Source organism: Entelurus aequoreus, linkage group LG11 (genome assembly GCF_033978785.1).
Source record: "Entelurus aequoreus isolate RoL-2023_Sb linkage group LG11, RoL_Eaeq_v1.1, whole genome shotgun sequence".
In the NCBI taxonomy this organism is placed as follows: Eukaryota; Metazoa; Chordata; class Actinopteri; order Syngnathiformes; family Syngnathidae; genus Entelurus; species Entelurus aequoreus.
The window spans coordinates 8,495,923-8,523,905 of NC_084741.1; the positions used below are offsets into that span (position 1 = coordinate 8,495,923).

General features: G+C 40.6%; 1 protein-coding gene across 3 annotated transcripts in view; it reads left to right on the forward strand.

The window, feature by feature from the left end:
- Window positions 1-27,983, forward strand: part of LOC133660552 (granulocyte colony-stimulating factor receptor-like) — a 34,305-nt gene that overhangs the window by 1,789 nt on the left and 4,533 nt on the right. For 2 of the 3 annotated variants that reach the window (XM_062064096.1, XM_062064098.1), the window contains exons 2-16: window positions 10,272-10,330; window positions 13,054-13,137; window positions 13,203-13,499; window positions 13,620-13,752; window positions 13,835-14,001; window positions 16,307-16,461; window positions 16,546-16,696; window positions 22,118-22,200; window positions 22,271-22,478; window positions 22,544-22,732; window positions 23,764-23,865; window positions 27,268-27,414; window positions 27,489-27,629; window positions 27,702-27,798; window positions 27,865-27,943. In XM_062064096.1, the coding sequence (XP_061920080.1) occupies window positions 13,068-13,137; window positions 13,203-13,499; window positions 13,620-13,752; window positions 13,835-14,001; window positions 16,307-16,461; window positions 16,546-16,696; window positions 22,118-22,200; window positions 22,271-22,478; window positions 22,544-22,732; window positions 23,764-23,865; window positions 27,268-27,414; window positions 27,489-27,629; window positions 27,702-27,798; window positions 27,865-27,943 (2,019 nt within the window). In that variant the 5' untranslated portion in view covers window positions 10,272-10,330; window positions 13,054-13,067. The remainder of the gene's footprint in view (window positions 1-10,271; window positions 10,331-13,053; window positions 13,138-13,202; window positions 13,500-13,619; window positions 13,753-13,834; window positions 14,002-16,306; window positions 16,462-16,545; window positions 16,697-22,117; window positions 22,201-22,270; window positions 22,479-22,543; window positions 22,733-23,763; window positions 23,866-27,267; window positions 27,415-27,488; window positions 27,630-27,701; window positions 27,799-27,864; window positions 27,944-27,983) is intronic. The other variant, XM_062064097.1, reaches the window with a different exon arrangement.

Below are 27,983 nucleotides of genomic sequence, written 5' to 3' on the forward strand. Positions count from 1 at the left end.
AAATCAAAAGCTACATTTGTTGGTTTTCTAACATGGACTTGTTTCTTCAGCATTGTCCACACGTTTAAGTCAGGACTTTGCGAAGGCCATTCTAAAACCTTCATTCTAGCCTGATTTAGCCATTCCTTTACCACTTTTGACGTGTGTTTGGGGTCATTGTCCTGTTGGAGCACCCAACTGCGCCCAAGACCCAACCTCCGGGCTGATGATTTTAGGTTGACCACTCCTCTTGACAAAATTGGTGCAGGTTAGCTAAATTTGTTGGTTTTCTGACATGGACTTGTTTCTTCAGCGTTGTCCAATTATTGTATTGTGACCAAACAGCTAAATGTGTGTTTCTTCTGACCACAGAACTTTCCTCCAGAAGGTCTTATCTTTGTCCATGTGGTGTCAGATGATACAAAATTTGAGCTGTTTGGCCACAATACCCAGCAATATGTTTGGAGGAGAAAAGGTGAGGCCTTTAATCCCAGGAACACCTGCCCTACCGTCAAGCATGGTGGTGGTAGTATTATGCTCTGGGCCTGTTTTGCTGCCAATGGAGCTGGTGCTTTAAAGAGAGTAAATGGGACGATGAAAAAGGAGGATTACCTCCAAATTCAACCTAAAAATCATCAGCCCCGGAGGTTGGGTCTTGGGCGCAGTTGGGTGCTCCAACAGGACAATGACCCCAAACTAGGGATATCCGATAATATCGGACTGCCGATATTATCGGCCGATAAATGCTTTAAAATGTAATATCGGAAATTATCGGTATCGGTTTCAAAATTATCGGTATCGGTTACAAAAAGTAAAATGTATGACTTTTTAAAACGCCGATGTGTGCACGGACGTAGGGAGAAGAACAGAGCGCCAATAAAAAATAGAAAAGAAGAGGAGGAGAAACGAGAAAAAGACAGAGGTAGCAGGTAGGTAACGTTAGCCAACATGAAATTATTTGTCTGTTACAGAATGTGATAGTAACCTGGCTTTTTAACATTAAGCTAATGCTACATGATTCGGCAATTGCTAATCAATAAATAGCTAGTTCTGTTTTAACGTCGGGTTAATATTGTGGAGGGGGCTAAATTGTTATGGAAAATAATAATGTAACGTTAGGTAATTACAGTACTCCCACCTTACATTCCTCAGGGACATTTGTATTCGATCTTTTAAGCAGGTGTTTTTTGTTTACATTGTTATTGCCTTCTGGTTAGCTAATGTTGGCCCTGCAGTTAATAGTCACTTTTCCACCCCTTTATATATTAGGTATAGTTGTAAGCCTAGTTGTTAAAGTGCACATCATTAATGTTAATTAAGCAATATCACATGAGAGGGAATGCTGTTTTTTTAATTTGAGCACTGCTGTGATTCGGTTAAAGATAATCATAACATAACATTCTTATATAATATGTTAATTTGCTTTCTTTAAGTTAAAAACAAAGGTCAATTACAAAGCTATTCGATTTCTTGTGAGTATGTACACTTCACTGCCGATGTGTGGGGGGGCGCCACCTAAAATCTTGCCTAGGGCGCCAGATTGGTTAGGGCCAGGCCTGGGGGTTAAGGTTAGGGTTAGGGGTTAAAAAATTCAAGCCGAAGCTTGTGGATGGCTACCAAAAGCGCCTTATTGCAGGTAAACTTGCCAAGGGACATGTAAGCAAATATTAACATTGCTGTATGTATACTTTTGACCCTCACATTTTCAGTAGACACATAATAAATTCATAAAAGAAGCAAACTTCATGAATGTTTTTTCTGAGCAACAAGTATGTGCTCCAATCACTACATCACAACAAAATAAGAGTTGTAGAAATGATTGTAAACTCAAGACAGCCATGACATGATGTTCTTTACAAGTCTATGTACACTTTTGACCACCACTCTATTATTACATATCAGACAAATGTTGGTACCCAAAGTTTGTATGCATTTTTTGGTTTAGACCAGGGGTCGGCAACCCGCGGCTCTAGAGCCGCTCGTGGCTCTTTAGCGCCGCCCTAGTGGCTCTGTGGAGCTTTTTCAAAAATGTATGAAAAATAGAAAAAGATGAGGGGAAAAAAACATATTTTTTGTTTTAATATGGTTTGTGTAGGAGGACAAACATGACACTAATTCTTATAAAGCACACTGTTTATATTAAACAGACTTCACTGATTCGAGTATTTGGCGAGCGCCGTTTTGTCCTACTAATTTTGGCGGTCCTTGAACTCACCGTAGTTTGTTTACATGTATAACTTTCTCCGACTTTCTAGGACGTGTTTTATGCCACTTTTTATTCTGTCTCATTTTGTCCACCACACTTTTAACGTTGTGCGTGAGTGCACAAAGGTGAGTTTTGTTGATGTTATTGACTTGACATATTTGGTCACTGCATGACTGCAAGCTAATCGATGCTAACATGCTATTTAGGCTAGCTATATGTACATATTGCATCATTATGCCTCATCTGTAGCTATATTTGAGGTCATTTAGTTTCCTTTAAGTCATCTTAATTCAATGTATATCTCATGACACACTATCTGTATGCAATATGGCATTTAATTTTTTGCGGCTCCAGACAGATTTGTTTTTGTATTTTTGGCGCCTATGGGTGAGGGCGGACCTACGTCACTTCCGCCTACCAATCCCCTAGCAACCGGGAATTGGTTGAAAACAAAGCAGCTCACAGCGAACACAGCATTGACAGAAAAAGCATTTAACGAGCGTTGTGGCTTGGAAGTCGGCGTTAAATCCTTCATTTACGCATTTTTACTTATTCGCATATCGTGTGAAAAAAACCAAAATGTATTATTTGCGTCAGACTCGTCTCAGTGAACTTTAAAGCTTCTCAGGCTTAGCTTAGCTTGCTAGTTAGCTTAGCCTGCGCGCTACTAAGAAAGAGACGCGGAAGTTATCAACAACAAGATCAAGTGTTAGTGTATAAAATATTGAGAGATTTGAGGGCTACATGTATTGTTTAAGTACAACTGTTCTTCGCCAGGTGTTCTTTGGCCGCCCTGGCTTACGTTTTCCCGGTGGTGTCCATCTTAACGCTGCCTTTGGTATCCTCTCGTTGTCCGGTTTTCGAAAATAGCTAGCTAGGCTATAGACTATATAGTATATACCACATGTTATTTTTGTACAACAACAACTTCAGCTGTCGAACGTTATAAGGTAAAAATTCAACAGGTACAACATTAGCACGGACGGTATAGCCAAGTTGTGGTTAAGAAGGTGGATTTTTGTTCCTTATATTTACCAGAAACGAAGTGATCCGAACACACGACCCGGGACTTTGGGGGACTCCAGTGAGAACCGACCTCGTTTTCCCGGTGTAAAGCTGCGAGCCATTTGTCTCGTCTCTGTGGGCTTTTATCACGCTTTGGCAGAACAAAATACAACATTTGTTTTCCCTGTTTCCAGTTGTGGTTAGCACAACCAAAAACAACACCGTTTTTCGGCATTTTGGAGGCAGAATGACGGGTTTAACCAGCGTAGGTCGACAGGTTAAAGAGTAATGGCATCGGTTTGTTTTCAACGCCAGTCTGGTGGCTATGGCTCCAAGAACCCGTATGTAGCTCAGTTGCCCGGATGTCGACCCTCACCCATATGGCTCTTTCAACATTTTGGGTTGCCGACCCCTGGTTTAGACAAATCAAAAACGTATTTTTCTTACAAGCCTAAGTAGTGAGAAATAAGGTAAAAAAAAAAAAAAAGGGGAAGTGGTGAGGAGTGTGTAATGTGTCAAGGATGTTGCTAAATCCTGAAAGTGTGGCAATGAAGGGAACCTCCTGGAACAGCAGGGGGGAGGAAACATGGCGGCTGTAGTACGATCATTGACGACAGACGTTGGTGTAATTAAGTCTCTTTTTATATCAAATGTGCTCGCTCACCAAAAAAAAAAAAGGTAGACTTTCCTTCTGTTGTTCCTCAATTGCACCTCAGGCTGAACTACCTGCTGAAGGTAATCAGACCTGGGAAAATGGGGGGGGGGGGGAAGCGAGGCGATTTAGGAGGTCTTTCATGCGCCAGGTTGATAAGGAAGAGCAATTCTCCCAGGTGAATCATTTTGGAATGAGCTCAATTAATATTTGAAGTAGGGATGTCCGATAATATCGGCCGATAAATGCGTTAAAATGTAATATCGGAAATTATCGTTATCGTTTTTTTTATTATCTGTATCGGGTTTTTTTTGTTTGTTTGTTGTTGTTTTTTTAATTAAATCAACATAAAAAACACAAGATACACTTACAATTAGTGCACCAACCCAAAAAACCTCCCTCCCCCCATTTCTTTCTGTTATCAATATTCTGCTTCCTACATTATATATCAATATATATCAATACAGTCTGCAAGGGATACAGTCCGTAAGCACACATGATTGTGCGTGCTGCTGCTCCACTAATAGTACTAACCTTTAACACTTCATTTTACTCATTTTCATTAATTACTAGTTTCTATGTAACTGTTTTTATATTGTTTTACTTTCTTTTTTATTCAAGAAAATGTTTTTAATTTAGTTATCTTTTTTTTTTTTTTTTAAAAAGGACCTTATCTTCACCATACATGGTTGTCCAAATTAGGCATAATGTGTTAATTCCACGACTGCATATATCGGTTGATATCGGTATCGGTTGATATCGGTATCGGTAATTAAAGAGTTGGACAATATCGGAATATCGGATATCGGCAAAAAGCCATTATCGGACATCTCTAATTTGAAGTAACAAATCCTTTTCGGGGGGCTTTCTTGCGGCTACACTGCAAAAAGTCAGTGTTCAAAAACAAGAAAAAAAAAATTAAAAAATGAGGGGTATTTTATTTGAACTAAGCAAAATTATCTGCCAATAGAACAAGAAAATTCGGCTTGTCAAGACTTTCCAAAAAAAGTAAAAATAGCTAACCTCAATGAACCCAAAAAATACCTTAACCTCTTATGGCCTAAACTGTTTGTTTACATGCTTTTTTTTTATTTCTGTTTGCTATTTAGGCTTATTGGACCCTAATTAGAATAACAACTAAGAATCATCTTTTGATATGATGTACTTAGTCCATAAGTACACAAACGTGTACTCATACTTGCCAACCCTCCCGTTTTTAGCGGGAGACTCCCGGTATTCAGCGCCTCTCCCGATAACCTCCCGGCAGAAATGTTCTCCTGACAAACTCCCGGTATTCAGCCGGAGCTGGAGGGGGCGTGGCCCAATGCGGACCTGAGCGGGGACAGCCTGTTCTCACGTCGGCTTTTCCACAATATAAACAGCTTGCCTGCCCAATGACGTCATAACATCTAGGGCTTTTAGAGAGTAGAGTGCACAACTGCGCACACAACAAGCAGACGAGGCAGAAGAACGAGGAAGTTACAGACATGGCGACGCCGTCGCCGAGCAAGATGAAGAAATACGCTTGCAAGTTCCAAAACGAATGGAAACAAGAATTTTAGTTCATCCAGGACAGTTCGAAGGGGAAGGTGTATGTATGTTGCCTGTACATTTTGTAGAACAGACTTCTCCATTGAACACGGTGGCCGAAATTATATACTCATTCATGAACGGAGAATTTAAACGGGACAATGCTGCCATCTACTGGATAGCCTCCGGAACACTGACATTCAAGTATTTATTTTATTTATATGTATAATAAAATAAAATAAATATATATATATAGCTAGAATTCACTGAAAGTCAAGTATTTCATTCATATATATATATATATATATATATATATATATATATATATATATATATATATATATATATATATATATATATATATATATATATATATATATATATATATATATATATATATATATATGAAATACCTGAGTTGGTTAATTCTATACTCTCCTCTTAACCACGCCCCACGCCCCCCCCCCCCACCCCCCTCCCGATATCGGAGGTCTCAATGTTGGCAAGTATGCGTGTACTTCATGTGTAGTGACATGCTCTTTTTTTTTTTTTACACTTTTTTTTACAAATTCCATTGTATGTTATACTCTTCTGACACCACCAGATGGCAGTATAAGTGTCCACATAAGTGGCCTTAAGACCCCAATTCAGTAGTGTACACAATTTTGGAAATAAGAGCTAAAAGGTGCTGTCCACGCATAATGGTAGTTACTTTTATTTCAAAAGTAACTCAGTTACTAACTCAGTTACTTACACTAAAAAGTCATGCGTTACTGTGAAAAGTAACTACTTAGTTACCTCTTTTTTTCTTTTTTTTAAGGCTCCCATTAATGCCCTTTTAGCCTTCATTTCAGTACTGTTATTGCACTGGAGAATAATACAATGTGTTGATCAACTTGACATGCATTTGCACCACTCAACTCTGCTAAGCAATGTGCTCTACGTACAACACACAAACAATGTGGTCTACATACAACACACAAACAATGTGCTCTACATACAACACACAAACAATGTGGTCTACATACAACACACAAACAATGTGCTCTACATACAACACACAAACAATGTGCTCTACATCCAACACACAAACAATGTGGTCTACATACAACACACAAACAATGTGGTCTACATACAACACACAAACAATGTGGTCTACATACAACACACAAACAATGTGCTCTACATACAACACACAAACAATGTGGTCTACATACAACACACAAACAATGTGCTCTACATACAACACACAAACAATGTGCTCTACATACAACACACAAACAATGTGGTCTACATACAACACACAAACAATGTGGTCTACATACAACACACAAACAATGTGCTCTACATACAACACACAAACAATGTGGTCTACATACAACACACAAACAATGTGGTCTACATACAACACACAAACAATGTGGTCTACATACAACACACAAACAATGTGGTCTACATACAACACACAAACAATGTGCTCTACATACAACACACAAACAATGTGGTCTACATACAACACACAAACAATGTGGTCTACATACAACACACAAACAATGTGCTCTACATACAACACACAAACAATGTGCTCTACATCCAACACACAAACAATGTGGTCTACATACAACACACAAACAATGTGGTCTACATCCAACACACAAACAATGTGGTCTACATACAACACACAAACAATGTGGTCTACATACAACACACAAACAATGTGGTCTACATACAACACACAAACAATGTGCTCTACATACAACACACAAACAATGTGGTCTACATACAACACACAAACAATGTGGTCTACATACAACACACAAACAATGTGCTCTACATACAACACACAAACAATGTGCTCTACATCCAACACACAAACAATGTGGTCTACATACAACACACAAACAATGTGGTCTACATCCAACACACAAACAATGTGGTCTACATACAACACACAAACAATGTGGTCTACATACAACACACAAACAATGTGCTCTACATACAACACACAAACAATGTGCTCTACATACAACACACAAACAATGTGGTCTACATACAACACACAAACAATGTGGTCTACATACAACACACAAACAATGTGCTCTACATACAACACACAAACAATGTGCTCTACATCCAACACACAAACAATGTGGTCTACATACAACACACAAACAATGTGGTCTACATACAACACACAAACAATGTGGTCTACATACAACACACAAACAATGTGGTCTACATACAACACACAAACAATGTGCTCTACATACAACACACAAACAATGTGCTCTACATACAACACACAAACAATGTGGTCTACATACAACACACAAACAATGTGGTCTACATACAACACACAAACAATGTGCTCTACATACAACACACAAACAATGTGCTCTACATCCAACACACAAACAATGTGGTCTACATCCAACACACAAACAATGTGGTCTACATACAACACACAAACAATGTGGTCTACATACAACACACAAACAATGTGCTCTACATACAACACACAAACAATGTGGTCTACATACAACACACAAAGACAAAGATATGTTCCAAAGGGCCAATTTATTTCAGGCCAGAACAAATTGACAAAAGTATTTGAACTAGCTGCAACATAACATACATAAGTAACAAACCGCATAATAACAACATAGCTGTAAAGCTGACTTCACCCAAGGAAGGCACACATGACATGATTATATGTCATGTCACTTTATACAGCACACACACTACATACACAAAGACACACACTACATACACACGCCTAAGCAGGCCTTTTTTCTCTCAAGGAATTGTGAAATAAAATCATGTCTTCAGTGAAGCCCAGAACACTCTACGCATTTCCCAAGTTTAGTTTAGAGAAAATGAAAGATTGGCCTGGCCCACTAGGATCCCTCTTTATTTATAGTCTATACATTTAGAGTGATGTGATAATCAAACACTCTAGAAGTCTAGAATGAAAGAGTATATAAGAGAATTGACAGAGTGTGTACCTTCAGTGCTGAATGATGAGCAGAGGCAGAGTTTGGAGTTTCTTCTTTAGCTTTCTTTCAATGTTTATGTACTCACTGTCCACTGTGTCCAGGTACTTGGAAAATGTTTTCGTGCCATTTGCCGTTTGACGCCCGCTATCATGCTAATTAGCTGCCTGAAAGCGGGTGACTCCACTGTAGAAATAGCCTGCATATCTTCTAGCACATACGCTGCAATGGCTCTATCAATGTTGTCCTGGCTAGCAGTGCCTCCGTTAAAATCCTTAGGTGGAGGTGGAGGTGAAGTGTGTCTCTCTTTACTAGCTTCGTCAAAGCATGTTGCTTTTGTAGCTGTTTCAGCAGATTTGAATTGCTGTTTTGGGCAGTAGATTGGATCTTTGCTCCAAGACACAACTTACATTTAACTAAAATGTTATTTTGTTTGTGCTCGACAAAAGAAAAGTAGTGAGAATATCTCCATCTTAATGATGCAATGATGTCTTGTTAGTAAACACAGACACGCCCCCCCCCCCCCCTCACACACACAGCTTCTTGATTGAGAAGGACGACACTGCAACCCTCCAATAAAACACACTCAGATCTTCTCAGTTTCTAGCCGACACTATATAAAAAATAACGTAAAATAACGCAGTAACGCATCATGTAGTAACGGTAACTGAGTTACTGAATATAAAAAATAACGCGTTAGACTACTAGTTACCGCCGAAAATAGCGGCGGTACTTTGTAACGCGTTAGTCCCAACACTGCTGGCAACTTAGCTGCCAGTTTTTTTACTGTAAAAACAAATGTACCGTCGTTCCATTTACAGTAATACACCGTTAAAAACGACAACCGTAGATTTTACAGTCAAAAACTGGAAGCTCAGTCAACAGAATTGTTATGCAAAAAAACTGGTAGTTTTTCTTTTCAATTTACAGTAATATGCTGTAAAGAACAACGTAAAATGTATTGTCATTTTTATTTATTGATGGGTAGTTTGCTGTAAAGTTGAAGTATTTTTATTCAGACGAAAACACGTTTGGAAAGTATTAAAAATATACTGTAATATTTGTTGCAATATTGGATACTATTAAAGTTTAAGAAGCATGCAATGTAAAAAAATCCATTAAATTTAGTCAGAAAATATGAAGTACTTTATTGACACATATCATTTCCAGGTGTTTGAGGGCCAGATAAAATGATGTTGCTGGCCAGATCTGGCCCCCGGGCCTTGAGTTTGACACCTATGCTGTGAAAGATGCAAAACTATTACTCTTGTGACACGTAACGCCTCACTATCGCCCCCTGCTGAGCCAACTGAAAAGCCTCATGAGATCGGCTGATGTATGTGTTGTATTCTTTGTATATGTTATTGTCATACTGTCAAAGTCGGTGTGGTTATCAAAAATACTGATGTTCAATAATATGCACTGTCCCTTTAAATAAAGTCTACAGTTGGACTTGTACGCTAATTTTTATTTTATTCATTTTTTTTATAGTTATGGTGTTAGTTTATTTCGAACGTGCACACAACTACAATAGGGCACATCACATATTTCCACTTTTTCATTACAGCATGTCTCGAAAAGGTGTAGGAAGAAGCAGAGCTCAAATGTCACTTTGCAAAGTCACAATTAAGTAGGCAATGGCTAGTTTCAATTTTGGTTCATGTCGAAAAAAGCTTACTTCATGATACGTTAGCATGTAGCATTGTGTGTTAATTTCACATCTTTTAAAAAAAAATAAAAAATGTTTATTAATTTGATAGGGAAGTCATAATACAGGTAATGAGAAACAGACACTTTTTCCATACCCCCTCAAAAAATATAAGAAAATTAAAAAACTTTTTTTTTAAATAACGCTATTTTTTAACTGGAGTTTTCCGGTAATTTATTTGTGTTTTTATTCCTCCAGAGCAGTGCCGATACAAGAAAGCTTCAAACTTCAGCGAAGATTTCATGTTTTTTGGAATGGTGAGTTCATTCTCGTGTCAATGACGACGCACTGTTGCTATGCTACTTAGCTCCTGCGCTAGCACAAAACCCTCCAACTGAAGACGCTCCTTAATGTGTAACATGACGTGGAGCTTTTAGCTGCATTTCAGCAAACATCTCGTTATGTCTTCGCAATGGACAATACAGGAGTGCAGACAGTAAACTTTAGAGTAGTCAGTGTTAGTGTCAGGTTCAAACACTGATGACATCTATTAAACAGACAAGAAGCAAGGAATTAAACAGAGACAGAATTCAATTTAGCTCTTTGAACAGTCTTCCACCATGCTCTGACAAAAGGTTGCGCGCCTCCTCTTTTATTTGGACTTTCCCTAATTACATGGCAACAGCTGTTTCTAAAGGAAGGGGGGTCGTAAACAGCCGTCGCCTTTGGTTACAAAACAGTTCAAAGAAAAGGTGCCTGGAGGGGGGGTCAGGTCCTGCTTACTCTCCACTTTGTAGATCTCGGGTCAAGACAAAATCTTCCTGTGGATTACAATAGATCAAAAAAGCCGACACCTTCATGTCGCTTCCCATCCTACACGGTGGAGTTTTACAAGCCTTTTGATTGGTAGGATCAAAGACAGCTTTTGTCTGCTCGCCGGGAACTCATTGAAACACAAAGTTTTGTGATAACTTAGATACAATTATTCTGACAGTTAGGTTTGACCCAGCAGATTTGCTCACATGTTCAGTAGACCCATAATAAATTCATAAAAGAACCAAACTTCATGAATGTTTTTTTTGTGACCAAGTATGTGCTCCAATCACTCTATCACAAAAAAATAAGAGTTGTAGAAATGATTGGAAACCCAAGACAGCCATGACATGATGTTCTTTACAAGTGTATGTAAGGTTTTGACCACAACTGTTTATTTTCTTTGTGAGAACAAGCTTAATCAAGTGAAAATCGTGAAACAGAGAACAATGGTAAGAGTGACTTATAAACCTATCCACATCAACCAACCGGAAGGAACTTATGCTGTCTTTAAGTTGAAGTTGAGTGGTAATCATTTTTTGGCGACACCTAGCGGCCACAATAATTCATAAAGTTAAGACTGCGACACAGTAAGTTGAATGATGCGGACACGTTTCTTACTGGGCACTTTCAAGTACGCTTCTGCCTTGGATTCTAAGTAGCATGCAAGTATAATTGATACTTCTTTATGTTGACCAATATACATGTTTCGTCGAAGTTTATGTGATAAACAGGAGGGAAATGTTAGAATAATTGTTTCTGAGTTATCACAAAAACTTTGTGTTACATTGAGTGCCCGGTAAGAAGACAAAAGCTGTCTTTGAACCTACTAAGAGTAAGGCTCGTAAAACTCCACTAACCCTAACCCCAACCCCTACCCTAACCCTAACCCCAACCCTAACCCTAACCCTAACCCTAACCCTAACCCTAACCCTAACCCTAGCCCTAACCCTAACCCTAACCCTAAATCCTTACCATAAACCTAACCCCTAACCCTAACCCTAACCCTAACCCTAACACCCAACCCTAACCCTAACCCTAACCCCAACCCCAACCCTAACCCTAACCCTAACCTTAAACCTAACCCAAACCTAACCCTAACCCTAACCCCTAACCCTAACCCCTAACCCTAACCCTAACCCTAACCCTAACACCCAACCCTAACCCTAACCCTAACCCCAACCCTAACCCTAACCCTAACCCTAACCCTACCCTAACCCTAACCCTAACCCTAACCCCTAACCCTAACCCTAACACCCAACCCTAACCCTAACCCTAACCCTAAACCCAACCCCAACCCTAACCCTAACCCTAACCCTAACCCTAACCCTAACCTTAACCCTAACCCTAACCCTAACCCTAACCCTAAACTAACCCTAACCCGAACCCTAACCCTAACCCTAACCCCTAACCCTAACCCTAACCCTAACCCAAACCTAACCCTAACCCTAACCCCTAACCCTAACCCTAACCCAAACCTAACCCTAACCCTAACCCTAACCCCTGTAGGGGGGAAGCAAGCTGAAGGGGTTCCTGTTTCAAACAGAAAGATATTGTCTGACCCAAGGACTATAAAAGCAAAGAGGAAGCAGGACCAGAATCCTCTCCAGGCGACTTCCTTTTTCAACTGTTTTACGAACGTCTTTTTGAACTGTTTTACGACCCTTTCTGTGAAACGTTTACGACCTTTTCTTTTGAACTGTTCTGTAACCAAAGGCAACGCTGTTTACGACCCACTTCCCTTTTGGAAGCAGCTGTTTATATGTAGTCAGAGAAAGTCCAAATAAAGGAAGGAGGCATACAATATTTCGCCATAGCGGGGGTGACACAGTAAGAGGTAGCAGGTTGACGCATTTCTCCTCATTTGAGTCCAAATTGAATTCTGTCTCTGTTTAATTCTTTGCCTCTTGTCTTGTTTAATAGATGTCATCAGTGTTTGAACCTGACAAGTAGACCCATAATAAATTCATAAAAGAACCAAACTTCATGAATGTTTTTTTGTGACCAACAAGTATGTGCTCCAATCACTCTAACACAAAAAAAATAAGAATTGTAGAAATGATTGGAATTATAAGACAGCCATGACATGATGTTCTTTACAACTTTTAACCACGACTATATGTAACAGCTGCAGCAAAACAAAACAAAAAGGGCAGCATAAAAGAAAGTTTCTGTGAGGGTATGAAAAGATGCGATGAAAGAATGATTGTTTTTGGGTGTGTGACAGGTGTTGTTGCCATCATGGCGGCCACGTGGGTGTCACTGGTTGTCGTGCTGGTAGTGGCGGCGGACGTGAACGCGGTGGAAAACGGTAATAAAAATAAAAATGGTACATTACAGGGCGGACCAAGAGTAGTAATACTGTATTCACCACAGATGGTTACGCTCGGCCGTGCGCCAGTGTCCACACCTCCAGTTCGGTGGTGGCAGTGGGGTCGCCCGTGGAAGCCGTTTGCGTGATCGCCGACGACTGCCCGCTCCTGATTGGACATGCCGCCGATGTGGAGTGGCGACTGGACGACCTCGTCCTTCCCGGCAGCCCCGCGGACGACCGGAGCCACAGAACCCATCGAGTGGTCATCCCCAGTTTCAACCACAGCCGGGCCACTCTGACCTGCTGCGTCCTTACCTCGCCCATGCAGATCATCGGAGGGGTGGAGATCCGAGCTGGATGTGAGGAAGCATATTTTATTTTCCAGTCCAGCGTGTGGTTTTATTCCTTTAAAAGGGATTTGTGGTTCTAAGTATGCGTAAATCCAGTTTTGCCAATGAATCCAAATATGCAACTGATAGATCCCCCGCCAGCGCCACAGAACCTGAGCTGTCAGGCCAACCTCTCCGCCCAGGAAAGCCTGACCTGTGACTGGGAGGCCAGCCCGCAAGCGAGCCGCCTGCCCACAAAGTACACCCTCCACACGCACATTGGGTAAATACTCCGAGGGCTGTTTCCGTGCAACGCTAATGTCCACCGGGACTCACGTTAACCCTGAATGAGTTCTTCATTACAGGGATCTGAACCGGAATCGCACCTACGAGCTGCCGCCGGGCGTCCACAGCTACACCATCCCTCGCTCCGACTTTGTGCTCTTCTCAGAAATGGAAATATACGTGAGAGCTGCCAATCAGCTGGGAGAGGCGAGTTCGGCGCCGCTCACTTTAGAGCCTGTCAGCGCAGGTAATTATATTATTGTATTGTGGACTGCTATTAGGGCTGTCAAGATATATTGCCAAAAGTATTTGGCCACCCATCCAAATGATCAGAATCAGGTGTCCTAATCCCTTGGCCCGGTGTATCAAATCAAGCACTTAGGCATGGAGACTGTTTCTACAAACAACAAATCCAGTCGTGAAATTTCCTCGCTCCTAAATATTCCCAAGTCAACTGTTGGCTTTATTTTAAGAAAATGGAAGAGTTTGGGAACAACAGCAACTCAGCCACAGAGTGATCCGTAGTCCAGATCATATTTTTTTGTTTTCTGTTAGTTTTGGACTCTTTTAGTTCCTGTTTGTGCACCTCTGAGTTGTTTCCATGGCTACGTCTTATTTTCACCTGCCTCTTGTGTTCGGGACGCTCACCTGTTGCTAATCAAGAGACATTATATAAGCCTGCCTTTGCCAGTCAGTCGGTCTGGCTTGTTTGTTTGCTTCACGCTACTGTTACGTAACTTTTGCTTGCCTCCTAGCCCATGCTAAGTACTTAGCTTCAAGTGCGATCGACACCTTGTTGGTTTCTGTTTTTGTACCTCTTTGAGTTTTTCAAGATTAAATCATGTTCCTACCTGCAAGTCCTGTCCAGAGTCGTCCGTTTGCATCCCGGGTGAGCTGCAACCCACCCGTAACAGAAAGAAGCCAGACCGACTGACTGGCAAAGGCAGGCTTAAATAATGTCTCTTGATTAGCAACAGGTGAGCGTCCCGAACACAAGAGGCAGGTGAGAATAATACGTAGCCATGGTAACAACTCAGAGGTGCACAAACAGGAACTCAAGGAGTCCAAAACTAACAGAAAACACAAAACATGATCCGGACCACGGATCATGACAGGTAGTGTGAAATTTGGTGGAGGAGGAGTTATGGTATGGGGTTGTTTTCCAGGAGTTGGGCTTGGCCCCTTAGTTCCAGTGAAAGGAACTTTGAATGCTCCAGGACACCAAAACATTTTGGACAATTCTGTTATGATCCGCTGCCCGGATCATAGTCTGTTTACGTTTTCGAGTCACTTGTGTTTTCAGCACCTTTTGAGTTTGTGAGTTTCAGTTGCCATGACGGCAGATTACATTCACCTGCCTCTGGTTAGTGTTCGGGCACTAATCAGAGAGCTATTTAGTCAATGCCCTGGCCTCACTCGGTCTGGCTTCCTAGTTTGCATCACGCAACAGGTAACGACAGTTAGTTTTGATTCCTCTTTATATGCTAGCTTCCACGCTAGGCTCTATAGTTTGATTCCTGTTTTATATGCTAGCTTCCACGCTAGGCTCTATAGTTTGATTCCTGTTTTATATGCTAGCTTCCACGCTAGGCTCTATAGTTTGATTCTTGTTTTATATGCTAGCTTCCATGCTAGGCTCTATAGTTTGATTCCTCTTTTATATGCTAGCTTCCACGCTAGGCTCTATAGTTTGATTCCTGTTTTATATGCTAGCTTCCACGCTAGGCTCTATAGTTTGATTCCTGTTTTATATGCTAGCTTCCACGCTAGGCTCTATAGTTTGATTCTTGTTTTATATGCTAGCTTCCACGCTAGGCTCTATAGTTTGATTCCCGTTTTATATGCTAGCTTCCACGCTAGGCTCTATAGTTTGATTCCTGTTTTATATGCTAGCTTCCACGCTAGGCTCTATAGTTTGATTCTTGTTTTATATGCTAGCTTCCACGCTAGGCTCTATAGTTTGATTCCCGTTTTATATGCTAGCTTCCACGCTAGGCTCTATAGTTTGATTCCTGTTTTATATGCTAGCTTCCACGCTAGGCTCTATAATTTGATTCCTGTTTTATATGCTAGCTTCCACGCTAGGCTCTATAGTTTGATTCCTGTTTTATATGCTAGCTTCCACGCTAGGCTCTATAGTTTGATTCCTGTTTATATGCTAGCTTCCACGCTAGGCTCTATAGTTTGATTCTTGTTTTATATGCTAGCTTCCACGCTAGGCTCTATAGTTTGATTCCTGTTTTATATACTAGCTTCCACGCTAGGCTCTATAGTTTGATTCCTGTTTGATATGCTAGCTTCCACGCTAGGCTCTATAGTTTGATTCCTGTTTTATATGCTAGCTTCCACGCTAGGCTCTATAGTTTGATTCTTGTTTTATATGCTAGCTTCCACGCTAGGCTCCATAGTTTGAATCCTGTTTTATATGCTAGCTTGCCACACTTGATTGGTTTCCCTCCACATTCCATGTACCAAGCCTCCACGTTGTTTTGTAAAACATGCTTGTGGAACCTTTGTGCTTGGGGGAGTTAAATACATTGACTTCTCTCCAGCTAAATTTGACCCGCCAAGCATTGCGAGGATGCAAGCTGGGCGGTTCAACTGCCTCAGACTGAGGTGGGACTTATCCCAACACCAAGACTGGATGACGGACTACTTCATTCTTGAAGTCAGATTCAAGACCGCGGAGAGCAGCCTGTGGAACAAGGTACAGTAAGTCCAACCCTTTATGAGGCATGTAGCTCTGCTTGGTTACAGCGTTTTAGTTTGAGGCTTAATGGTGATATTTCAGATCCTGGTGCTGCGTGCGAAGCCCAAGAACCCTGTGGACCGCTGTAACCTGCTGCACGGGACGCGCTATGTGGCCCAGATCAGAGTCCGATACCAGCAAAGCCCCTGGAGTGAATGGAGCAGCAGCCAGTCTGCGGTCACCATGGAGAGTGGTAGGACCTAAACCCGGGGTCGGCAACCCAAAATGTTGAAAGAGCCATATTGGACCAAAAATACTCGAAAGAAAGAAGTCTGGAGCCGCGAAAAAAATAATATAATTTTAGCATGATGTAAATGTTTATATTAGCCTACTATCAAAATGACTTTAAAAGTACTATATAAGTGTTATAATGAAGGCAACACATGATGTAAGTGTCTATATTAGCTATATTAGCCTACTATCAAAATGACTTTAAAAGTCTTATATAAGTGTTATAATAAAGACAAAACATGGTGTAAGTGTCTATATTAGCTATATTAGCCTACTATCAAAATGACTTTAAAAGTCTTATATAAGTGTTATAATGAAGACAACACATGGTGTAAGTGTCTATATTAGCTATATTAGCCTACTATCAAAATGACTTCAAAAGTCTTATATAAGTGTTATAATGAAGACAACACATGGTGTAAGTGTCTCTATTAGCCATATTAGCCTACTATCAAATTGACTTTAAAAGTCTTATATAAGTGTTATAATAAAGACAACACATGGTGCAAGTGTCTATATTAGCCTACTATCAAAATGACTTTAAAAGTCTTATATAAGTGTTATAATGAAGACAACAAATGATGTAAGTGTCTATATTAGCCTACTATCAAAATGACTTTAAAAGTCTTATATAAGTGTTATAATGAAGACAACAAATGATGTAAGTGTCTATATTAGCCTACTATCAAAATGACTTTAAAAGTCTTATATAAGTGTTATAATGAAGACAACACATGGTGCAAGTGTCTATATTAGCCTACTATCAAAATGACTTTAAAGGTCTTGTATAAGTGTTGTAATGACGACAACACATGATGTAAGTGTCTATATTAGCTATGTTAATAACACGTTAATTACACATTAATAACGTTTTAAAAAACATAAAACGTTTCTAACTTCAAAACCGTAACGGCAAAAAATTATATTTTTGCACCCCAAACCAGCACAAACGTAGCACAAACAATTGGGACACATTTGGGGAGATTTTGACATAGTTAGGGACTTGTCATGATTAATAACACGTTAATTACACGTTAATAACATTTTAAAAAATTACTAACTTAAAAACCGTAACAGCAAAAACAAATATTTTTGAAGCACAAACGTAACACAAACAATTGGGACAAGTTCGGGTACAGTTGGTTAATAACCCTTTAATAACACTTTGATAACATTTTTAAAACAAACAAAACCTTACTTACTTAAAAACCGTATTGGCAAAAATAATATTTTTGAAGCACAAATGTAGCACAAACAATTTGGGTTACATTTTGACAGTTAGGGACTAGTCATGGTTAATAACACCTCATTGACAAGATAATGACATTAAAAAAAAACTTTAATAACTTAAAAACCTTAATGTCAAAAACTAATATTTTTGCAGCACAAACCAGCTCAAACGTATTGGCAAAAATATAATTTTTGAAGCACAAATGTAGCACAAACAATTTGGGTTACATTTTGACGGTTAGGGACTAGTCATGGTTAATAACACGTTACTGACGAATTAATGACATTAAAAAAAAACTTTAATAACTTAAAAACTGTAATGTCAAAAACTAATATTTTTGCAGCACAAACAAATGTAAAAATGTGGGATACATTTTGACACAGTTAGGGACTAGTCATGGTTAATAACACATTATTGACAAGTTAATGCACAATAACACGTTAATTACACGTTAATAAAAAATGTTATTAAATGTTACTAACTTAAAAACCGTAACGGCAAAAACTAATATTTTTGAAGCACAAATGTAGCACAAACAATTTGGGTTACATTTTGACAGTTAGGGACTAGTCATGGTTAATAACACCTCATTGACAAGATAATGACATTAAAAAAAAACTTGAATAACTTAAGAACCGTAATGTCAAAAACTAATATTTTTGCACCACAAACAAATGTGACAATTTGGGGTACATTTTGACACAGTTAGGAACTAGTCATGGTTAATAACATGTTAGTTACAATTTAATAACATTTAAAAACAATTTTTTACTAACTTAAAAAACATAATGGCTAAAATAATATTTTTGAAGCACAAATGTAGCACAAACAATTTGGGTTACATTTTGACAGTTAGGGACTAGTCATGGTTAATAACGCCTCATTGACAAGATAATGATATCTTGTCAATAACGTGTTATTAACCATGACTAGTCCCTAACTGTGTCAAACTGTACCCCAAATTGTCACATTTGTTTGTGCTATGTTTGTGCTGCAAAAATATTAGTTTTGGACGGTTTTTAAGTTATTAAAGTTTTTTTTTTTTTATGTCATTAATAATGACATTAAAAAAAAAAAATTTTAAACTTTAGCACAAACATAGTTATTAAAGTTATTTTTTTAATGTCATTATCAATGACATTAAAAAAAAAACTTTAGTAACTTAAAAACCGTAATGTCAAAAACTAATATTTTTGCAGCACAAACCAGCACAAACGTATTGGCAAAAATATAATTTTTGAAGCACAAATGTAGCACAAACAATTTGGGTTACATTTTGACGGTTAGGGACTAGTCATGGTTAATAACACGTTATTGACAAGTTAATGACATTAAAAAAAAACGTTATAACTTAAAAACCGTAATGTCAAAAACTAATATTTTTGCAGCACAAACAAATGTGACAATTTGGGGTACATTTTGACACAGTTAGGAACTAGTCATGGTTAATAACATGTTAATTACAAATTTTTACTAACTTAAAAACCGTAATGGCTAAAATAATATTTTTGAAGCACAAATGTAGCACAAACAATTTGGGTTACATTTTGACAGTTAGGGACTAGTCATGGTTAATAACACCTCATTGACAAGATAATGATATCTTGTAAATAACGTGTTATTAACCATGACTAGTCCCTAACTGTGTCAAACTGTACCACAAATTGTCACATTTGTTTGTGCTGCAAAAATATTTATTTTTGACATTACGGTTTTTAAGTTATTAAAGTTTTTTGTTTTTTTTATGTCATTAATAATGACATAAAAACAATTTTAAAAAACTTTAGCACAAACATAGTTATTAAAGTTTGTTTTTTTTATGTCATTATTAATGACATTTAAAAAAAAAACTTTAATAACTTAAAAACCGTAATGTCAAAAATTTATATTTTTGCAGCACAAACATAGCACAAAAAATGTGACAATTTGGGGTACATTTTGACACCATTAGGAACTAGTCGTGGTCAATAACACGTTAATTACAAGTTAATGACATAAAAAAAAAAAAATTAATAACTTAAAAAACGTAGAAGCAAAAAGGAACATTTTTAGCACAAACCAGCACAAATGATTGGGACAAGTTGAGGGAGATTTGCACAAGTGGGGGGAGTGGGGGGGGGGGTATGGCAACTTCGCACAGGTTGTACTTTTTCATTAAAATCGGCAGATTGATCGTCAAATGCCTAATTTCTTAAAAAAAATAATAATAATATAATTGTGGAGGGGGGCGTGGCCTGCGGACCTGCAGCGAAGTGGGGTGTGCCAGGACCGGCTTCGAGATCTGCGACAGGTGCGTGCGTAGATGGGCCACCTGGGCCTGGTTATCTAATCACCTGTCGCTCTGTTAAAAGTCATGTCAGTGCTTGGTGATCCGGCCATGTTGGGCGCCAAATTGTGGAAGTTTCTCCCCTCCGGGTTCCTCGGACCACCAAGCACTGACATGACAGGTTACTTGCAGGTTTACAATACTGTTTTATTTTTCAATAAAGTCTTTTTGTCCTGTAAGGTCTATTCAGGTGTACTGGAGAGGAGGCTATGCCAGAAAGTCGAACCTCGGATTCAGGAGGAACAATGTGGTTTTCGTCCTGGTCGTGGAACTGTGGACCAGCTCTATACTCTCGGCAGGGTCCTGGAGGGTGCATGGGAGTTTGCCCAACCAGTCTACATGTGCTTTGTGGACTTGGAGAAGGCATTCGACCATGTAGTCCTGTGGGGAGTGCTCAGAGAGTATGGGGTAACGGACTGTCTTATTGTGGCGGTCCGCTCCCTGTATGATCAGTGTCAGAGCTTGGTCCGCATTGCCGGCAGTAAGTCGGACCCGTTTCCAGTGAGGGTTGGACTCCGCCAAGGCTGCCCTTTGTCACCCATTCTGTTCATAACTTTTATGGACAGAATTTCTAAGCGCAGTCAGGGCGTTGAGGGGATCCGGTTTGGTGGCTGCAGGATTAGGTCTCTGCTATTTGCAGATGATGTGGTCCTGATGGCTTCATCTGGCCAAGATCTTCAGCTCTCACTGGATCGGTTTGCAGCCGAGTGTGAAGCGACTGGGATGGGAATCAGCACCTCCAAGTCCGAGTCCATGGTTATCGCCCGGAAAAGGGTGGAGTGCCATCTCCGGGTTGGGGAGGAGACCCTGCCCCAAGTGGAGGAGTTCAAGTACCTCGGAGTCTTGTTCACGAGTGAGGGAAGAGTGGATGGTGAGATCGACAGGCGGATCGGTGCGGCGTCTTCAGTAATGCGGACGCTGTATCAACCCGTTGTGGTGAAGAAGGAGCTGAGCTGGAAGGCAAAGCTTTCAATTTACTGGTCGATCTACGTTCCCATCCTCACCTATGGTCATGAGCTTTGGGTTATGACCGAAAGGACAAGATCACGGGTACAAGCAGCTGAAATGAGTTTCCTCCACCGGGTAGCGGGTCTCTCCCTTAGAGATAGGGTGAGAAGCTCTGTCATCCGGGAGGAGCTCAAAGTAAAGCCGCTGCTCCTCCACATGGAGAGGAGCCAGATGAGGTGGTTCGGGCATCTGGTCAGGATGCCACCCGAACGCCTCCGTAGGGAGGTGTTTCGGGCACGTCCGACCGGTAGGAGGCCACGGGGAAGACCCAGGACACGTTGGGAAGACTATCTCTCCCGGTTGGCCTGGGAACGCCTCTGGATCCCCCGGGAGGAGTTGGACGAAGTGGCTGGGGAGAGGGAAGTCTGGGCTTCCCTGCTTAGGCTGCTGCCCCCGCGACCCGACCTCGGATAAGCGGAAGAAGATGGATGGATGGATGGATGGTCTTTTTGTGTGTGCTTTTCAGCAAGTGTCTCTTTGTCTCTGTCTCTCGCTCGCTCTCGCTCCAGCTCTCTCCCTCTCCTCCTTGGCTGCTGCCTTTTAACAGGGGGACAGGTGATTAGATAACCAGGCCCAGGTGGGCCATATACGCACCTGCCGCTGATCTCGAAGCCGGTCCTGGCACACCCCGCTTCGCTGCAGGGCCTCAGGCCACACCCCCTTCCACAATAATATGCTCATTTCTTAGCATATCTCTTGCTTACTGATGCGTTCAATGCCCCGCATTGTTTGTAGTGTGCCGGTACTATTGTGAAGTGTTAGCTACCTAAGTAGTTGACGACCATCTCTCCCCACCCTCCCTCCACCCACCCACCCAGCCCCCACAGGACACCTGGACACATGGATGAGGGTGACCGGGGATCACATGCACAAACAACTCCAAATGCTTTTATTTTGGAAGGTACACGTTTTGCCCATCACTACCGCAGCCGTTCAGTGATGGCGTGTAAAATAGTCTCCTTTTGTTCCAGCCGTCACGGCGCTTCCGAGCCAACGGCCGAAACGTGTCTTACGTTGTCTCGGTGAGAAAGGTGCGCAGTAAGAGGGGAACGCTCTGCGCCACCGCCGGCGGTCATTGCACCTTCCAGGTTCCGCGTAGAGCCAGGAAAGTGTACATCGTGGCTGAGAACGCGGCTGGGAAATCCTCCCCTACTCAAGTCAGAATCCACCATCCCAAAGGTTGGCAGTTTGAAATATAAAGTGTCACTCTTCATGCAATAGTTCTAATGTTGTGTGTCTTTTAGCGTATGAGGCGATATGGAACATCAGCGCCGCGGCTCTCGCTGACGGGTCCGTTCTGGTGCAGTGGACCAAGCTGCCGTCAGCCGGTCTGCTGGACTACGTGGTGGAGTGGAGACCTCAATTAGAGAACGCCCTCTCCCATGTTCGGTTTGAGCTCGCGGGCCGGAATATGTCGAGCCTCGTCATAGCAGGTGTGTGCAAAATTGCCCGGTCAGAACGCTAACAGTACATCCAGCATTTATTTACACAGAACCAGAAAAATCAGTAAACTGGGTTCAAGTTGGTTTTCCGTATTTTTCGGACTATAAGGCGCACTTAAAATCCTTTCCTTTTCTCAAAACTCGACAGTGCGCCTTATAACCCGGTGCGCCTAATGTACGGAATCATTTTGGTTGTGCTTACAGACCTCGAATCTATTTTATTTGGTACACAATGAAATGATAAGTGTGAACAGTAGATGGCAGTCACACATAAGCGATACGTGTAGACTGCAATATGACTCGACAGTGCGCCTTATAACCCGATGCGCCTAATGTACGGAATCATTTTGGTTGTGCTCACCGACCTCGAAGCTATTTTATTTGGTACATAGTGAAATGATAAGTGTGAACAGTAGATGGCAGTCACACATAAGAGATACGTGTAGACTGCGATATGACTCAAATAAACAAGTTCAAACCCCGGCCGAGTCATACCAAAGACTATAAAAATGGGAGCCATTACCTCCCTGCTTGGCACTCAGCATCAAGGGTTGGAATTGGGGGTTGAATCACCAAAAATGATTCCCGGGCGTGGCCGCCGCTGCTGCTCACTGCTCCCCTCACCTCCCAGGGGGTGATCAAGGGTGATGGGTCAAATGCAGAGAATAATTTTGCCACACCTAGTGTGTGTGTGTGACTATCATTGCTACTTTAACTTTGACTTTAACACCAAAATGTTATATGTTCCATTGAAAATATACAATCGAAGGGTAATATGGCACAGTGGGGTATTAGGGTAGGATATTTCTGCACTGGTGTGTAGTTGGGAATTGGACGTCTGTAGTTTTAACATCCCTGCCTTTGTTATGTCAGCGTCCGCCATATTGTCCTAATCTGGCAGTCATCTCCCTCCCCAACAATCCCCTCCTCTTTTATACTCGGTCTCCATCTCGCCCGTGACCTGCCTTCTACACCCTGTTTTGGAGCTTACTGATACACTCTCAACCTCCTCTCATCCGCAGGCAGCTTTGAGCCCTACAAGCCCTACGGGATCTCTGTGTATCCCAGGTTTAAGGACGGGATCGGCCGGCCGCAGACTGTTAATGCCTACTCGCTGCAGAAGGGTGAGTGAGGAAAGGAGGGCAGGACAAGGCGTGATGAAGGGAGAAGGCCTTCGCTTTGGTGGGGAGTCAAGCAGGGATGAAGGGCGTCTGATGGCTGGTACAACAGTGCCCTCTTGTGGCCAGACAAAATAATTTGTTTATTGGCCCTCAGTAAAAAATGCACTAAAATATGCCACTTAATTTAAATGTTGTGTGTATTTACAGTTTATTATTATTATTATTATTACTAATGTATCTATTTTTTATTATTATACTGTACAACAATACTTTATGTATTTTACCAAGCTCTTATCTTAATGTAGCAGATTTAAAAAAAAAAAAAAAGTAAAGTTGATTATAAATCAACTATTATTATTATTAGTAGTAGTAGTATTAAACTTGTATTTCAATTATTGGAAATGATTATGTGATGAAAATTATAGATAGATTTTATTTATTTTTTTATTAAATTATAAAGTAAATTCATTCTAGGGAGTGTCAATGTGTTTATATTAAATGTCATAAGTATGCGGGAAATAAATATGGTTTATTTTCTGTTTAAGTGGTAAAGTCAGGCATATTCATCCATCCAAAGGCATGTGCATGACTTAATATAAATTATATTAATTAAAACATTGTGTTATTATTTATTGTATATTATTAGAAATAACATTTATTTTAAATATATCATTTTTATTTTACTAGCAGGATCAATTATATGAACCAAAAAGTATTCTTTCTCAATTTGAGGGCAAAGGCCAATCTTTTTTTTATTTTATTTTATTTTTAAAATGATACAAAACAATTATTTAGTAAATTAATCGAAAATGGCATTGTATTTTCAATAATAACTTCACGATATACACATTTTCACAAAGTAGGAATCATTAATTATAAATGGAATATTTTCATAGCTATAGCATAAAATGTCTTCTAAATGTTTTTTTTTACCATTAATAAAAAAAATTAGTCACCTTTACACTATTTTAATCCAATGTGCTAATGCTCTCTGAGGCTGAGCCAATCACTGACAACGTTACTAAACAGAGCGCTCTGATTGGTTTTGTCTCCTCTAGTGGCCAATAATGCTCTAGTCTTGATATTTTTACTTCATTTAGCTATTTTTATGCCAAAAAAATAACTTAATTTAGGCCCAAAAGGTTATTGAATGTGCATCAAAAAAATTATTCAATCTGTGATGTGGTGAGTCCGCAATATTTGAAGCACGATGTGGTGTGGGACGACTGTACTAAAAATGTGTCAAAGTCGTTTTCACTGAGGGCCACATTGCAGTTATGATTGGCCCCAGAGGGCCGCTTCTAACAGTGAATACTATTATTACACAATTTTTTAATGCATTTTATTAGATTTTTTTTTTTTTTAACTAAAATGTAAAAAAAAATATGGTAGGATGCAATAATTTCACCTCAAAATGTAGTGTATATTACTGTAAATGGAAAAACAGTACTGCTGTTTTTATGTTATAAAAAAGGCAGCTCAGTTGCAGGTTTTACTGTAATTTGTTTTTTACTGTAAATTAAAAAAAATGCAATTTTACAGTAAAATGTTGGCACCTGAGCTGCCAGTTTTTTTGTTTTTTGTTTTTTTTACCGCAAATCAACAAGTGTAGATATTTCTGTGTATTACTGTAAATGCCAAAACGGCACCACCGTTTATTACAGTAAAAAAATACAGTTTTTTTTATTTAGAGAAAAATGCTGTAAAAACCATAGTAAATTTCACAATTTTACCATGAAATCTATTGCTACTTTTACATTATGCAATTTGATGGATAACTTGCTTTGAAATCATTATTATTAGTATTTTTCTATTTCAAAAAATACTTTGAATGTTTGCTCATATATTTTTGCATAATTAGACAATACTGAAGTTAACATAATTTGCGATTACATGGAGTACATATCTTTTTTTTCTGCCAAAATAGAAAGAAAGAATACATTTAGTAAGAAAAGGATAGGATAGGACTCTATTGTCATTGCAACAAGTACAACGAAACTATGTTTTCAGCACAAGCCCGTTCAAGATTAGACAAACAAACAGTGTACAGGGTTACAGAACAGGAACACTGATGGGTCGCCACGAGGCGCCCCGTAAAAGATGGGGAAAAGGTAAAACCCTGGTGAAGAAGATGAGTAAAAAAATACAATCTAGACTGGGCTCCTAAGGGGGCCCAGTCTGAAGTGGGAAAAAACCTCAATGCCATGCACACATAAACACGTTACATTTAATCACGACAACTCGCAACAGAGGGGGGGAGTTGGGACCATGGAGGTCGACTGCTACTATGAAGCGCTGCCAGCCGTCCATCACCCCGAAGGGGAATCAAGCGGTGGTGAAGGCGTGGTGTAGGGGAGGGGGGGTGTGTGTATATGCCCATTGTCTTGGGTGTGTTGATGTAGTGTCCATAGGCCTGGGGCCGTTCTGCATGCAAGCAAAAGTTCGACTCCGGGTGTCGTTGAGGAGGGAGGGAGGTCAAAAGCGTCCATCATTGAGGTGTCCTCGGTGGATGTTTTCAGAACAGCCTGCTCCTGTTGTTGCAGCGTCAAGGCCATTCGAGGGGCGGTATAGCTCGGTTGGTAGAGCGGCTGTGCCAGCAACTTGAGGGTTGCAGGTTCGATCCCCGCTTCCATCCTAGTCACTGCCGTTGTGTCCTTGGGCAAGACACTTTACCCACCTGCTCCCAGTGCCACCCACACTGGTTTGAATGTAACTTAGATATTGGGTTTCACTATGTAAAACGCTTTGAGTCACTTGAGAAAAAGCGCTATATAAATGTAATTCACTTCACTTCACTTCACTTCGAGGGAGTCAAATCGTAGATTAGGATTTTTGTTTTTCCGCGAGCAGACATTACAATGGCTTGTCTGTTCTATTCGTCCATGCTGGCTGCTCTCATATCCCATTTTCCCATTTCCACCAGCTTTTCCATGATGTGATCCATCTTGCGATTCAGTTCAGAAATCGCCCCAGTCTGTGATCCCACACCCACCTTCCATTGCGAGGAACAGCCTTTGGGCTCCTTCAGTTGCTGCCATCGTCTTACGAATTTGACGATACACCAGAGCAATGCCCAGCCTAATCAGCAGGTGCCCCGCGATCAGGGTTCCAAATAGGTCGATAAAAGTGTCAAAAAGTGTAGACAAGACAAAACAAAGAGAGCAAGCAGGGAAAAGAAGGGAGCTGAAAAAATGCGACCGCCCTCACCAGAGGCAAGACAAAAGTGACAGTACTTTATTGATATATATTATTTCCAGGCTTTCGAGGGCCAAATAAAATGAAATGGCGGGCCACATCTGGCCCCCGGGCCTTGAGTTTGACACCTGTGGTGTATTATAAATCATGTGTAATGTGTCAATATGGTGGCGCCTTAAAGCCAAAACTACAATCGCCTTTTTGTTTTAGCTCCATCTATGGTTCCCAAGCTGAGAATCCAAAAGAACTGGCGCTCTGACGTGGAACTCACCTGGGACGAAATACCTTTGGACCGACGTAACGGGATTATCCGAAGCTACACGTTGTTCTACTGGGACGAGACCAAAATAGTTCATGGTGGATATGCTTTCAATCAAAATGCCTTTTGTTTACATCTCCGGTAAAAATGTGCTTAATGTCGTTCAATGTAGCGGCGATTGGAGACCTGAAAAAGCGGCGAACGGTCCTGACAGGCCTCAGCGCCATGGTGGTCTACGATGCCGTGTTGATGGTCAGCACGGGCGGCGGCAGCAGAAACGGCTCGATGGTTCATTTTGATATCAAAGAAATGGGTTTGTATTATTTAGTGTTGCAAGATTCTCTCATAAGAAGAACCACGTCAGGGTAATTCTTTTCCTGCTCAGATCCGGTGTTTGTGGCCATGATAGCGGTGCTGTCAGCCGTGTTTTTCCTTCTGCCCATCATCGTCATGGTGGTCTTTTGTCTCTACAAAGATAGCATGTGAGTATGACGGTGACTATGCTGGGACTGTCAGCAGCACTCATGCTCATCGTTGCCGTTTTCCAGGCTGAAGGTGCGATTTTGGCCCGCTGTTCCCGATCCTGCAAACAGCAGCATCAGAAGGTGGACGTCTGAATCCACACAGGTAATAAAAAACAATTATTAATAAATGTATTATAACACCG